At 38.7% G+C, this 13,578-nt stretch overlaps 3 protein-coding genes across 3 annotated transcripts; all 3 read right to left on the minus strand.

Annotated features, from left to right (window-relative positions):
* Positions 1-26: 26 nt before the first annotated feature.
* Positions 27-4,126, minus strand: mrpl9 (mitochondrial ribosomal protein L9). The gene is made up of 7 exons (XM_032579917.1): positions 3,854-4,126; positions 2,508-2,667; positions 2,291-2,415; positions 2,152-2,205; positions 1,918-2,019; positions 1,203-1,286; positions 27-431 (listed from the first exon to the last, which is right to left on the minus strand). Exons 1-7 carry the CDS (start codon positions 3,932-3,934, stop codon positions 171-173), a joined length of 867 nt encoding a protein of 288 aa, XP_032435808.1. The 5' UTR covers positions 3,935-4,126; the 3' UTR covers positions 27-170.
* Positions 4,127-5,169: 1,043 nt separating this feature from the next.
* LOC116730604 (transmembrane protein 272-like) lies at positions 5,170-7,968 on the minus strand. The gene is made up of 4 exons (XM_032579948.1): positions 7,749-7,968; positions 7,622-7,672; positions 7,358-7,549; positions 5,170-6,190 (listed from the first exon to the last, which is right to left on the minus strand). The coding sequence occupies exons 1-4, from the start codon at positions 7,789-7,791 to the stop codon at positions 5,934-5,936; spliced, it is 543 nt and encodes a 180-aa protein (XP_032435839.1). The 5' UTR covers positions 7,792-7,968; the 3' UTR covers positions 5,170-5,933.
* Positions 7,969-9,397: 1,429 nt separating this feature from the next.
* LOC116730650 (1-phosphatidylinositol phosphodiesterase) lies at positions 9,398-13,196 on the minus strand. Its single transcript, XM_032580008.1, has 4 exons — positions 13,028-13,196; positions 12,655-12,720; positions 10,125-10,695; positions 9,398-9,815 (listed from the first exon to the last, which is right to left on the minus strand). The coding sequence occupies exons 2-4, from the start codon at positions 12,690-12,692 to the stop codon at positions 9,459-9,461; spliced, it is 966 nt and encodes a 321-aa protein (XP_032435899.1). The 5' UTR covers positions 12,693-12,720; positions 13,028-13,196; the 3' UTR covers positions 9,398-9,458.
* Between the last annotated feature and the right edge of the window lie 382 nt (positions 13,197-13,578).

The following is a 13,578-nucleotide window of genomic DNA, read 5'->3' on the forward strand; positions in this document are numbered from 1 at the left end:
TCTTTTAAGGAAAATTCTCACCCTGGTAAATAGTAAGCTTTTATTTTCCATAATGAAGAACAAACTTACTGATTATAAAGTGAGATAAAGATTAATTCCTACATGTTGTATTTTTGTTTAGCGATATAAAAACACATCAGCTTGATATTTCTTAAATATTTGGTAGTCCTTTACTTTTGATCAGAGTTTCCAGTCGGCGGTGACGTTGATCCCTGCTGGGTTTGGACGGTTGTTGAGTCTTTACCGTTTTCCGCTTCCTGCGCTTCAGAAACGGCCGTTAAAATGGCGTCGTCCTCCTCGGCGTCAGCCTGCGAGTCGCGTTCGGCCGCCAGCAGCTTCCGTTGCGCCCGCACCTGCTTCTTGTGGACCGCGGACTGATCTTCGTACGGCAACAGGGAGATGGGAATGCGAACGGTGTCCATCCCATTAACCTAGAAGACATTCCGAGTAGAGACGCAATTTATAGATTAATAATGAGTTAATCTAAAGTTGACTGATCTTATTGATCGACTAACGATTTATGAATATGCGGCCATTTTCTTTAAAAAAAAGTCCATAGTATAAAGGGCTACATATTTCATAATATGCTACATTTTAATATTATTTTGTATCAACTGCATTAGATACCGACTGAATAAACAGAAATTTGTTTTATCGCATTATTAAACCCACGATACACATTACAAAATATAACAAACCAAGAACCATTTACGTAGCTGAAACGAATAAAGTATGTGAAAAACTGCAGCTCGACTGAAGGAGCGCCGTTAAGCAGAAACGTAAGGCGTTTATATGTCGGGTATTTATATTTTAAAACGGAACCGCACAAAGTGGATTTTTCATCCCACACCGGACTGTTTGGGTCGATTCTCTTTCCAGTTCTGGTACGGCCCCGCCGCCATCTTTGTTTCCGTTTCAACGGCTCCACTTAAAGATGACTAGCTGCGCCCTCTGCTGGCCGGGGGCCAAATTACAACACTAAAAGAAGGTTTAGGGCGGACTTTATTAGTTAATCGATTGAAACTAATTTTCATCTAATAACCTATTAATCGACAAGTAATCGTAAGTCAGTTAATTACCTGTATTCCTAATTCAAAGGCAAAGTAAGCACATTGTTGGTGTATTTTAAAGCAAAAAAAAAAAAGGTAACTGAACAGAAGTTACTGTAAAAAGTACAGAAAACAAGAGAGAGAGAAACTCACTGTAATATCACACCAGTACTCTCCCAGTTCCTTTATTGGCTCAAACGGCAGACTCAACGCATGAGGCGGAACAACAATTCCCAGCTGAAGAGGTGTGACAGAAACAAGAACAAATCAGCTGCTTATATTCTCAATCACGTTATTTTGTACACAGTTATTCAGTCCAACAACCCATGAAAGAACTCTGACTAGGTTGGCACAAAATATCAAATCGCAGTAGTCACAGCTGTATAATTGTGTGCAAAAATCATGCCTGCAAAAAGCTGTTTGAATGCCATATTTTAACAGGTTAATATATGTCAAGTGCCTTGCATTTACATTTTGCATTCCAATATTACATTTGACCACCTTGAAGAACTGCCACTGCTTTTCATCCACACACCTTTCCACACTGATACTGCAATCGGTTGTTTCATAAAAAAAAACAATTAAGACCTCATTGGGTCATCATTATCAAATCAACCTGGAAAGTTTTAAACCTTTTTATTGGCTATTTCAGTCCTCAGACCTACATCCTGTAGAAAATCTGGAGAAATAGAGAAGGACTGACTGTTGTCTTCTTGGCAAAAGGTGGTTGAACAAAGAAGGGGGCATCATATTGATTATTAATTAAAGATTAGGGGCTTCAGTTATTGCTTAATTTATTTTAAAATTTCTTTACCAGTGTTGCCAACCACAGTGAATAGTGGTACATACAAAATAAGAGTAGACAAACCTTCTTTTCAAACTGTCTGCAGACGACTTCTTTAGTGAGCTGGAAGTCGTCAGACAGCGTTTTGATGATTTTTAGCTTGGATTGCTTAAGGAGCTCAACTGTCTGTAAATAAAAAAAGTTGGAAAACATTCAGTAAAAGCAGTTTGTTTTACATCCCAGTGTTTTCAGTCAGACATGGGAGCAATTCTGAGTAAATTCATTAAGTAGAAATCATTAGTGCCAAAATAAACTCACCAGTTGTCCTGTTCTGGTTTGTAATCTCTGTTCTGGTTGTCCCTCACGCAGAAGCTGTGTATAAATAAATGAAATGACAATGAATAACTATATTTTACCATTTAAAATGTAAAATAAACTGTTAACGTTTAGTACGCACTCTCAGCTCCTCAGCAAACATCTGTTTATTCTCCGGTGATGGATAAACGGCGAGGCCTTGGGCCAGCAGCCTATTTCGCCCGATGGACTTCTTCACAAATACAGTATCGCCTCTCCCACCGAGTTCTGTTATTTTAAACCAAAGGAGGAGGTCTTAATATAATATTTGACTTTTTAAAAGTAATTAAGCATCAACGTCGGGGGAGGTAGACACTCACTTTCTACAGTTTGGGTGAGAATGAGCTCCATCTTCTCCTTGGGAGCATGTTTAGTATCCTCGACTAGCTTGTAGACTCTGTGTCTTCGGGGGTAAAGCCTCGGCGGACTGCCCTCTTTGGACAAAGGGACCTGCCACCATCGCTCCACTATAACCGTGTGCTGTGGACATTATTTAAATTATTTCAGCTGTCTTCACATTAAGAAAATACATTAAAACATCACAAACAGGCAGGAACATCCTGAATTTAAATCAGAAGGCAGCATGGAGAAATAATCAGTTGATCAAGTTTATCTGTACAGCACATTTCAGCAACAGGGCAGTTCAAAATGCTTTACATTGTGAAAACATAAAAACATCATATAGCCGACAACATAATTGATAAGAGAATCAAACGAGGTCCAGAGTTCGGACAGATTCTTCATTTCAAAAATGAGAACTTTTCCAGAGTCAGATGCCAGAAGTGGAAGTTTGTTTTAATTTAACTAACTGGAGACTATTTGTTTATATCAGTATATTGAAGTAATGAGAACTTTGGTTTAGTAATAGTTTCAACATGTCAATATAACAAGCTTTATTTTTGTAATAATTGTATTATCTTGAGATAAAAAGAAAGTCCATCATTTCATATGATGGAAAGTTTAATCATGTTGAAATTACACTCAATTCTTACTGTATTAACAACTTCACAATCTCACTGTCGAGACTATAAGATTTTAATGTTTGGTTTGTTATGATCAGAGTTTCATAATGTCAATTAATTGAGATAAGATTACAAGCTCGTTATGCTCTAACAATTACCTATTGTAATTATCTCAAAATAACTTGACCTCAATCTCATAATGCTGAAATATTTTTTTTTTAGTCAGCCAGTTATCTATTCTTTAGATAACTAGCTGTCAAGACCACCTGATATAAAGCTATTATAATTTCATTCGTTTAAATAATAAACAAAGACCTCCTGCTTGTCATTATCTTTCAAAACAGTTTTATTATGTAAAAAATAAGATTTAAACTGAATGAAGATATCTAAATTTTCGTAATCTCATCTTTAGTTGTCAACAATTTCATTATCTCATAATATCAAAATAACAATAACATGGTTGTTTTGTTGTGACCATGTATTTCTGGTGGGTTTTGCCATGTTGTTCAAGTCAATTTATCTGAAAATTCACAGTTAAATTTAAAACGCTAAAGCAGAATTAGAAAAAAAAAGTCAAAGCCCGATAATAAAAAAATTTGGCTTGTGGATTGATAAAGGTTTGGCATTAATAAAAATATCATAGACCTAATTGGTTTAGCGTTGAAATATATGTAGGAGGTTAGATTGCATGTTTTCAAACTGACCTGAGCAGGAGTCAGGGAGAAGCTCCTGACCGCGGGCTGTCTGAGCAGAACCTGAAGGGCGAAGCGGCCGCAGCTAAACATGTTGGTCCAACACCGAACAGGGATCCAGGGCCGCCAGTAACCTCACCGATACCGAGCCTTCAGAGCTCCACCCGGCCCTCGGATCCAACACCGACCACACTAACTAACCAATAAGCTAATCTCTGTTAGCTTCAGCCATGAGTGCTCTCACTACTACAAACATGCGTCCGTTGAGCGGCGTAAAAGCAGGAGGCAGTGCGCCATCTATCAGACTGGAGGAGGTACTACAGGTACTTATTTACTTAATTTATTTTAAAATGTGTAGAAAAATCAATAAAACTTAGCATTTAGATTAAATGAAAATCCAGTTTACACATTATATCCCCTAATAATGCTCTCATTAAACGTTATAATCCATGACAAATGTAAATCAAATCTATGCAGATAATTTATTACCATAATAATGAATGTTATTTAAAACTGAGAGTGAATTTTCTATTTCTCCAATAGTTTTAATATTACACTATTTGTTAAAAATGTTAATTTAAAAATAAACAACAAAAAAAAAACCTTTAAATAATTAACATCCCTATCCAGGTTATTGTTTCAAAATAAAAAAATGGATGGACAGATTTTCATTGTCATTCAAACCTGGAAAATACTTAATTAAGTTGTGATTTACTCCAAAACATAGTTCCCAATACATAGAACTGGAAGTGATCTGCGCCATCTTGGTAGGCAGAGAAACGCTACATTAGCTAAGCTATTTTTTCTAGTTTGGCAGTAAGTACTACAGTAAATATCTCTGATATTTATCTTAGTACTACACAGAGATGGTAGAGAACTAACAATTTGTAATCGAGTAATAGTTGTAACTAACTTATGTTATTTATAAGTTAGATAGGAATGAGGCGAGAGCTAGTTCTAAGCTTGTGGATTGTTTATTGTTGTCATAGTAACTGCCTACCAAGCCATCTTGGTAGGCAGATTGAACCTAAAACTTCCAAAGTTTCCGGAAGTGTGATGTCACATGAAAACTATAAATAAGTACTTCTTGTTTTGTCAAAATTCAACTCGGGCGTGCTGTGGTGGCGTAGGGGATAGCGCGACCCACGTTTGGAGGCCTTGAGTCCTCGACGTGGCCGTCGTGGGTTCGATTCCCGGACCCGCCGATATTTGCCGCATGTCAGCCTACTTTCATATAAGGGACACTAGAGCCCCTTTAGGGGAAGAAAAAAAATTGTAAGGCAACTCAATCAAATTCAGTCTTATAATAATCACTCAGCATTCAACGCTCCCATTTATAGCCATGCTTATAGTCATATTTTTAATGTTTGGTGCACTTGCACACAATGTTAGTGGTATTAAAGAATATTTTTTACACCACTTGAAAAGATTATAAAATCAAAACTGTAAGTGCGTTAAAGAATCTTGTCAAGGACAGTATGATATACAAAGATTTCAAACACATACAACCAAAAAAATAATAATTACAATGATGATTGAGTACTGCAGAATAATTTTCCAGTCATATTGGTTGAAAATTGTAGCGGGGTTAAAATGGGCCACATTAGAAATAAGAAAACAATGACAAAGCATGTTGCAAAAAGTCACCAATTTGTAATCAGGTCAGCCTCAGCAGAATAACAGATTTTTTTTTAACATCTCGCATTTTAAATATCTGGTGTCTCATCATATTTTGACTTAAAAATGTTGAGTTTTTGTAGGTGTGAATCTGTAATGTGAAGGAGATTTGATATCTGATGAGTTGTACCACAGCCTGCAGCGAACAACAGATACTGAGTTGATGTTGAGGGTTTAAGCTATAAAACACAAATTAGCTTATTGCAAAAACATGTTTTTAAGAGAAACAAGCAGGAATAAGGCATGTAGGGTGGAATTTCTGGCTACAGCAATGAAACATTTTTCTATCTAGTATACAAGCTTTAATAATGTCAAAAAAAAGCAAGAAACTGTCAGCAAAAAGACAGAAATCTACACTACCAGCAGTGCAAGAATAACCTCCTCAATCACTTTAAGACCTGGACCCTGATTTAAGTCACACATCCCCGGCTGCTGGCTCGTGAAAACTGGTTGCTCCATAGAAGCTTTTGCGGTCTGGCAGCAAGTGGCGTCCTGCAAATACGGTGGTGCAGCAGGTGAGCAGAGATATGCAGCAGCCGCAAATGAACACCAGGGCCATGGCGACCCACAGCAGCGTCGTCACAACAAAGGCGAACTGGTAGGTTGTCTTGTGGCAGTATAGACCTTTATCAGAGTAATTTGGAGGGTAAACTGCATAAACCCACGAGGAACCTAGAGGAAGAATGCACAAGAAGATAACATGCATGAGATTTTAATCGGCTGAGCAGTTAGAACTAGAAAAATGCAGTTGCTTTCCAAATTTTACTGCTGTTCATGTTTTGGATTTCTGAAACTAAATTTTAAAAAGACGCATTTTTGCAATAATAATCTCTGCAGGCAAACATGAATTCTGCAAAACCTGGACTTATTTAACCAATAAAATGCCTGAGTACCACTTCTGTTTTCCATTTTTGCAGCTTGAAATCCACACTGAATGTAGCTTTGTGCTACATGAATGCATAACATAAAGGAGATTTAAAGGAGCCAACCATTTCTCAGACAATGAAAATAAAAAGGACTAAGAAGCCTTTGGCTCTAGCAATGAGGCAGGAGACGGATATAGTCAACAGATTGTTTCTGGATGTTACAATTTAGGGGTGAGTCTGAAAAAAACCTCAGAGATTTATTGCATGATCTGTTGTCTTTAGCCTCATTGAATCTAGCTTATTGCTGATCTCTCCTTCCTTTTTAATTTTTTTTATTAATTGGACCAAAAACACTGACTTATGTCTTTGTTTTATTAATCTGGAAAAATCCCGAATCACCTTGATATCAAGGACATGCTTGAACATAATTCAGCATCGTGATGACAGAAATATGAAGATTTGTGTCAACATACACGTGGAAATAAATGTTTTTGTTGGGTTGGGTGATTGTATGGATCCTGAATAAAAGTGAGACGAGATTGGAGCCTTGAGGAACTCCACATTTGCTTTTGTCAGTAAATCTGAAGAGACACTGACTTAAAATATTTTGGTAATTATAAAACTTTACAAATAAAACTCTAAGTATCTGAAATCCTATTAAGAAAGAAACTTGAATGAAATTATGTTGGGTTTTTTTCTTTTAGTTCTAAACACTTTAATTGTTGTGAAGAAAGCATCTTTTTTTTCAAACAAAGCAGTCAATTTTATGAAATGTATTTGTCTCCTGTATTATTTTTTAAACAGAATGAATAAATTAAAAATATCTGCAGTTTTAATCTTAATTTTCCACTGTACTCCAAGTGAATTATTGCTAAATATTACAAAATAACACTAATACAAAGGCACTCAAGCATTTTTTTAGCACATAAAGTCAGAAAGTACCTTAATGCAAAGAGGTAAACATTCCCCTCACCTGCTATCAACCAGGCGAAGCTGAAGATGTGCAGGAAGGTCATGCAGGCCAAGCTCAGGACGTGAAGGGCTCCATCCTGGAAGCCGCTGGTGCAGTAGGTGAAAACCAGAGACAGGAGGCTGCTCGCTCCCAGTACCACCAGGTAAATGGGAATGTTGGGCTGCACGGTACAGCGATGCATGTGTGTGGCACCTGCACAGCAGCTGCAAACGTTACACCTTTATCTGCTCAGAACTGGAAGTGTAAGTAGAAAAGTTAACCCACCCAGTCCAATGGCTGCGATCATCACCATCCACCAAATCATGTTCATCACAACTACAACAGCAAAGAAGCAGAGAGATTAGAAACTTTTATTTAAGTTATATTCTGAAGTAGCAGACGAATGGCTTACCGGTCGCTGCAACCAGTCTGGCACCTTGAGGTCTGTAGTCCATTGTTAGACGTTGGATTTGACTCAACCGAGGGAGTTTTACCGTGAAAAGAAAACCTTTAAATCTTCTTTCTTCTTCTAGGTAAAGACTTCTACATGGGTTGGTCTTAACACATTGATAAGTGACACCGTTTGCTGTTTAAACAGGATGTGAAGTCGCTTGGTTGAAACATTTCAACCACTATTTCGCAACAGCCCCTGCTTCAAGGAGGAAATAATGATAAAATCAGAAACTTTCATCTGATGCAAACAAATTAGCATCCAAAAATATGGCTCAATCACTCCAACGGAGGCCTCTCGTTTTCTTGCAAATCTGACTTTTTAGAAAGCGGAGAGGCTCTCCTGTATTTCAACAAGTCTACAACCTATTTAATTCAAAATAAGCTGCAAACCCACAAGGTGCAATTTCCTGTGGTCTGTAATCTTTCTGAAGAGTAACTGGATGCTAGAACAAGACAAACGGCTGATGCACAAACTTTGTGTTTAGAAAATTATGAAGAACTAAAAGGTGCTTTACGTTAAAGTGGAAAATAAACTTTGCTTTTTTTCTTGACACTTTTCCAAAGGAGATTAAACACATGTAGAGTCTTCTTATTAATTTGGTGCCCTCTAGTGGTGGTTGGTTGCACTGGAATTTATTTACAGGTTTAATAGGGGTAGAAGTGCACTCTAAACTTGTCAAGATTTTTATTTGTTCAAATATTTCAAAAACCAGAGCTGCACTTCTGCACAGCTGGTGGCGCTGTTGCCTTGCAGCAAGAAAGTCCTGGATTTGAATCCCGGCCTGAGGTTTTTCTGCATGGAGTTTGCATGTTCTCCCTGTGCATGTGTGGGTTCTCTCTGGGTACTCCGGCTTCCTCCCACAGTACCAAAACATGACTGTTAGGTTAACTGAACGTGTGTGTGTGTCTCTGTGTTGTCCTGTTTGGACTGGACACCTGTCCAGGTGTCGACGATGGATGTATAGATTGTAAAAACCCTGGCTCACTGTTTAACATTACACTTGTTTGTGTTGGAGTATGTAATAAAAATTCATAATAAAATACCTTAAGGTTTGTGATTCTGATGTGATACAATTCACAAAAAATATGTTTGCAAGAAACAGAATTACTAGACATTGACTTTTTGCACAATTTAAACTCCTTCTATGTATTCTGTTTAAATATTTTGTGTTGTTCTTTTCCTATTTATTACTGAGTAGTTCTTCGGTTTTTTGTTCTTTTTTTAATCATAGTTATTCAATGTTTCTATTTTATTTTGCCCAACTTTTACTGTTACTCACTGACATACAAATAAAGCAATATTCTATTATATTCTACTCAGGAAATCGTCAAGGTTTATTAGATGAGGTATTTTTCTAAGCAGCACAGGAACTCGATAAGACTGGAAAAATGGATCATAACAAGACATGAAAGCACAAATAGCTTAAACAATTTCATTTATTTGTGTGAGGCTTGTGTTCAAATTCAAAATAAAATTTACTGGTATTTTTTCCCCAAAAGTTAAAGAAAATATTTCTTTTTTTTAACCTGTCATTTTCTTAATGATGATGAGGTAACGACTAATGAGTAGAAAACAGGTTTGTTTAAAAGTTTATATATTTCTCTGGGCTGCTGTTGTTAGAAATCTACTGAATTTTTACAAACTTCTGAGTTACAACAACAGTATGGGTCAGTTATTAGCTGCAAAATGCTTGGCCATATATCGGAAATAAAAAATTGCACGTTTCACATCTGTTTTGTTGGTTTTCACGACCTCTCTCAGTTGGAAATTAATGATGGTTTGGATGATAGGAGCAGCTGGGAAGTCCATGCATATGATTCCAAGGCGCTGGTTCTGGTCAGTCTTGGCCTGCAGGTACTCGTACAGCTGTGGGTTGATTCCCTTTGCGACAGCTCTGGGGTGGGCGAACACACCAGCTCCACTGGAGTAGGTTAGAAATATCTGAGCCATATTTCCTGACGGTGCGGCCTCCAGGTGTTTGTAGACACTCTGCCACTTCTCCTCCAAATTCAGCAGAGAGGGAACCTGCAGGCGGAAGCCAACGTACGTCACTGGAAATACTTAAAACTACAATGAGAGCAAATTTATTAGGCTACCATGAACCTAAATTTTTATTTTTGAAAAAACATAGACGCTTTCTCCTCTCCTTTTTTAGTTTCACAGCAATGCTTGTCTGATTCTTGTTGGATTTAGAACTTTAATCTCATTGGCCAATAAGAAACTAGTCAATAATTATTGAAGTGACAAAATCTGGTTTAAAACCAACAGTATATCATGCCCATTTTAAATGGACATGGAGATAAACGTCTAGACAAAAAGATTAACTCCTCATACCTTCCAGGCATCAGCTATATCCAGGGAACCGTAGCGCATTCCCAGATCTGGGCCGGTAAAATCCTGCAGGATGATGAGCTTCCCTCGGGCCTCAGCCATGGTCGGCACCAGGCGGCTGTGCCACAGCAGGTCCCAATGGCCGTAGCGATGGATGAAGTCGACCACAGCGCCGTAGATGTTATTTGTCTCACTGAATTCCTCTTTCACACGCATCAGCACCGTCTCACTTGGGTATTCGTGCAGGAAGTCAAACACGCCCTCTAACACTTGTCCAAAGTGAGCCCACTGGTAGGAGACTCCGTGGTGGATGGTGAGATTCCCGTTGACGTGACGCACTCGGACATCTAGAAAACGGATGCCGGCTCGGAGCTGGGAGGCCAGGCTCCAGGTCTGACACTCTGCATAGACGCCGCCATACAGAGACATGGTGTTGTGCGTTCCTGGCATCGTGACAACAGACAGCGGCTGATCATCAGGGATGCTGGCCATCCAGGAAGGGTTCAAGAACTCAGGGTTTGGAGTGTCGTCATAGTCGGGTCTCTGGATTGCTCCAAAACTAAACCCGACGACTCTAAAAACAAAATGAAACCGGTTCATTATACTGTCCAGGCACGTAGCAGCTAAGTGGCATTATGATGTCACCAGGTGACGGACGTTTGGAAAAGATAAAATGTCTGGATGTGGAAAAACTTTCTCTAGCTGAACAGAAACAAAACTGAAATGATTATCTTTGGACCTCAAAAGGAGCGATTCAGAGTCGACACACAGCTTCAATTATTATAGCTAGAAACTAGAGATCAGGTCTGTGTGGTGACGATCTCAGACTTGAACATTCAGAAACACATAAAGATAGTTACAAAATCAGCCTTCTATCACCTGAAGAACATTTCCAGGATTAAAGGACTGGTTCTCTTGGGTCTCAGTGCAGCATTTTAAAACCGTTGACCATGACATATTACTAAAACAGCTGGACAGTTGAGTCGGACTTTCTGGTCCAGTACTCAACTGGTTTGAATTTTACATAAAGAACAGAGATTTCTTTGTTTCAATAGGTAACTTCTCATGGAAGCGGACAGAATATGTGGGGTACCCCAAGGTTCAATCCTAGAACCCCTCTTATTTAATATCTTTATATTTCCCACTAGCTCAAGTTATAACTGGAAATAAGATTAGCTACCATAACTACACTGATGATACACAGCTCTACATTAGTTCAGAGTCACCTGGACTCTGAACCCAGGTGACTCTGAACCCATCCGAGCATTGAACAGATTCTTAGAACAGATAAATGTGTTGATGTGACAAAATGTTCTCCAGCTGAACGGAAACAAAATTGAAGTTATTATTTTTGGACCTAAAGAGGAACGATCTAGAGCCGTGGTGCCCAAAGTCTGTCCTCGAGGGCCGGTATCCTGCATGTTTTAGTTCTCTCCCTGGTGGTACCAACAACCTTTTCAGCATGTCAGTGCTCTTCTTAAGCCTCTAATGAGCCATCATTGGATCCAGGTGCATTAAACCAAAGAGAGAACTAAAACGTGCAGGATGACGGCCCTCGACGACCGACTCTGGTCTAGAGTCAATGCACAGTTTCATTTATTACAACTAAAAACCAGCGATCAGACCTGAAACCTGGGAGTACTGATGGACTCTGACCTGAACCTTCAGAGCCACATACAGAGGGTTACAAAGTCGGCCTTCTATCACCTGATGAACATCTCCAGGATTAGAGGATTTATGTCTCAGCGAGATCTAGAGAAACTCATCCATGCATTTATCTTTAGTACCAAATCATCAGTCTTCCAGCTGCAGCTGGTCCAGAATGCTGCTGCTCGTGTTCTGACTAAAACCAGGAAGATAGAGGACACCACACCAATTTTAAAGTCCCTAGGATCCCTGTAGCTCAGAGAATAAAGTATTAAATACTGTTGTTAGTTTATAAATCACTAAACGGCTTAGCAACACAATACATTAAAGATCTGATGTTGTATCAACCTTCCAGACCTCTCAGGTCTCCTGGCTCTGATTCTGGTTCTGTTCCGCACCCAGAACTTCTTAAGCCTGGAGAAGTAGCATTCAGTAGCATTTGGTGTTTATGCATCATCATTACTGGCATTATGGCTGCGACTAACAATTATTTTAGTAATCGATCGTTATATTAGGAGAAAAAGGAGAAAGATTGCAAGATACCAGATGGTGGCATGAAAAGTAGCAACATCTCAAACTATCAGATTGGAAATGAAACCTTTGGCACACTGGTCAATAATGAACAAATGAAATGAGTAAATGGACAAAAGATTCAGTCAGGTTAGTTACAAAGTGGCTCCAGGACAACAAGGCAGTGTTTTGGAGAAGCCATTACAAAGTCCACAGTCTGACAGAATCACTTTTTATACAGTGTGTGTAAATACATGCCATTATCAAAAAATGTATTTCATAACAACAACAATTATAAATATGCACCATAGATGGATTATGATTGTTTAACTTTGTGTTCCCTGTGTCAGTGTGTGGCCTGTTTGAGCGCCCTTACCCCAGCAGGAGCACCAGCTCCGGTAACAGCTTGAACATTTTCACCGATGTCGTTCCTTTTCCAGTCCTAAAAAACAATGTAATGTAAACGATACAGCGAGAGAGAAAAAGAATCATAAAGCTAGCATTCAATTTGTTATCATTCTCAGTAAAGGTGAAAAATAAAAAGGACAAGATATCTAATTAAAAAACTGTGGCTTGCCTACATTTAGTGTCCATTCGATAATCACACAGTTTGATTGTGGTTCAAAGCCAGCTCAGCCTTTTGCTCACCAATACTGACCACTTCAATGGCCGACTTAAACCCTCCTAATCCCAAAAAACTGAACGCACTGCTGAGTCAAACATGCTGCTCAGTTCAATAAAGTTCATACCTGAAACTGCGGGTTCAGTCCAGTCGGTCCGGTCCGGCCAGGGTTCCAGCGGACGATGCACAGAAAGAGGACAGAAAGAAGCGGGGACAAAATGACAGCCAGTGTCAACCTGGGTTTTATAGTGAGAAAAACTGCAGAAGAGCAGCTGAGCCGCGGGTGGGAGGGGAAAACATGAGGGTGGGGGCTGAGAGGCTCACAAAATACTGGTTTCTAAATCTATAATAGTTTTAAAATTGCTTATTTATATAAAATATTTTTAAAATCGACCAGTTTTTACGATTTGCACATCAAAACTCTATATGAAACTATAAAACATGTTTATTTAACCTGTCCAGGTGTAGTGTGCTGATTAAACAAGTACAGAAATAGCTGGATATTTGCTCCAAGTAGAAACTATTTATACACGTCTACCGCAGCTGACTGTTTTCTCACAGTTTTTTTTTTATTTTTATCATTATAATGCGTAAAAGGAGGAATTTGATAAGGTTTGGAATTACAGTGCTTCTCAAAAGTAAACCAACCTGTTGAACTTTGTCACGAATTTCAATGTA

The sequence above is a fragment of the Xiphophorus hellerii genome, chromosome 13 (assembly GCF_003331165.1).
Source record: "Xiphophorus hellerii strain 12219 chromosome 13, Xiphophorus_hellerii-4.1, whole genome shotgun sequence".
NCBI lineage: Eukaryota > Metazoa > Chordata > Actinopteri > Cyprinodontiformes > Poeciliidae > Xiphophorus > Xiphophorus hellerii.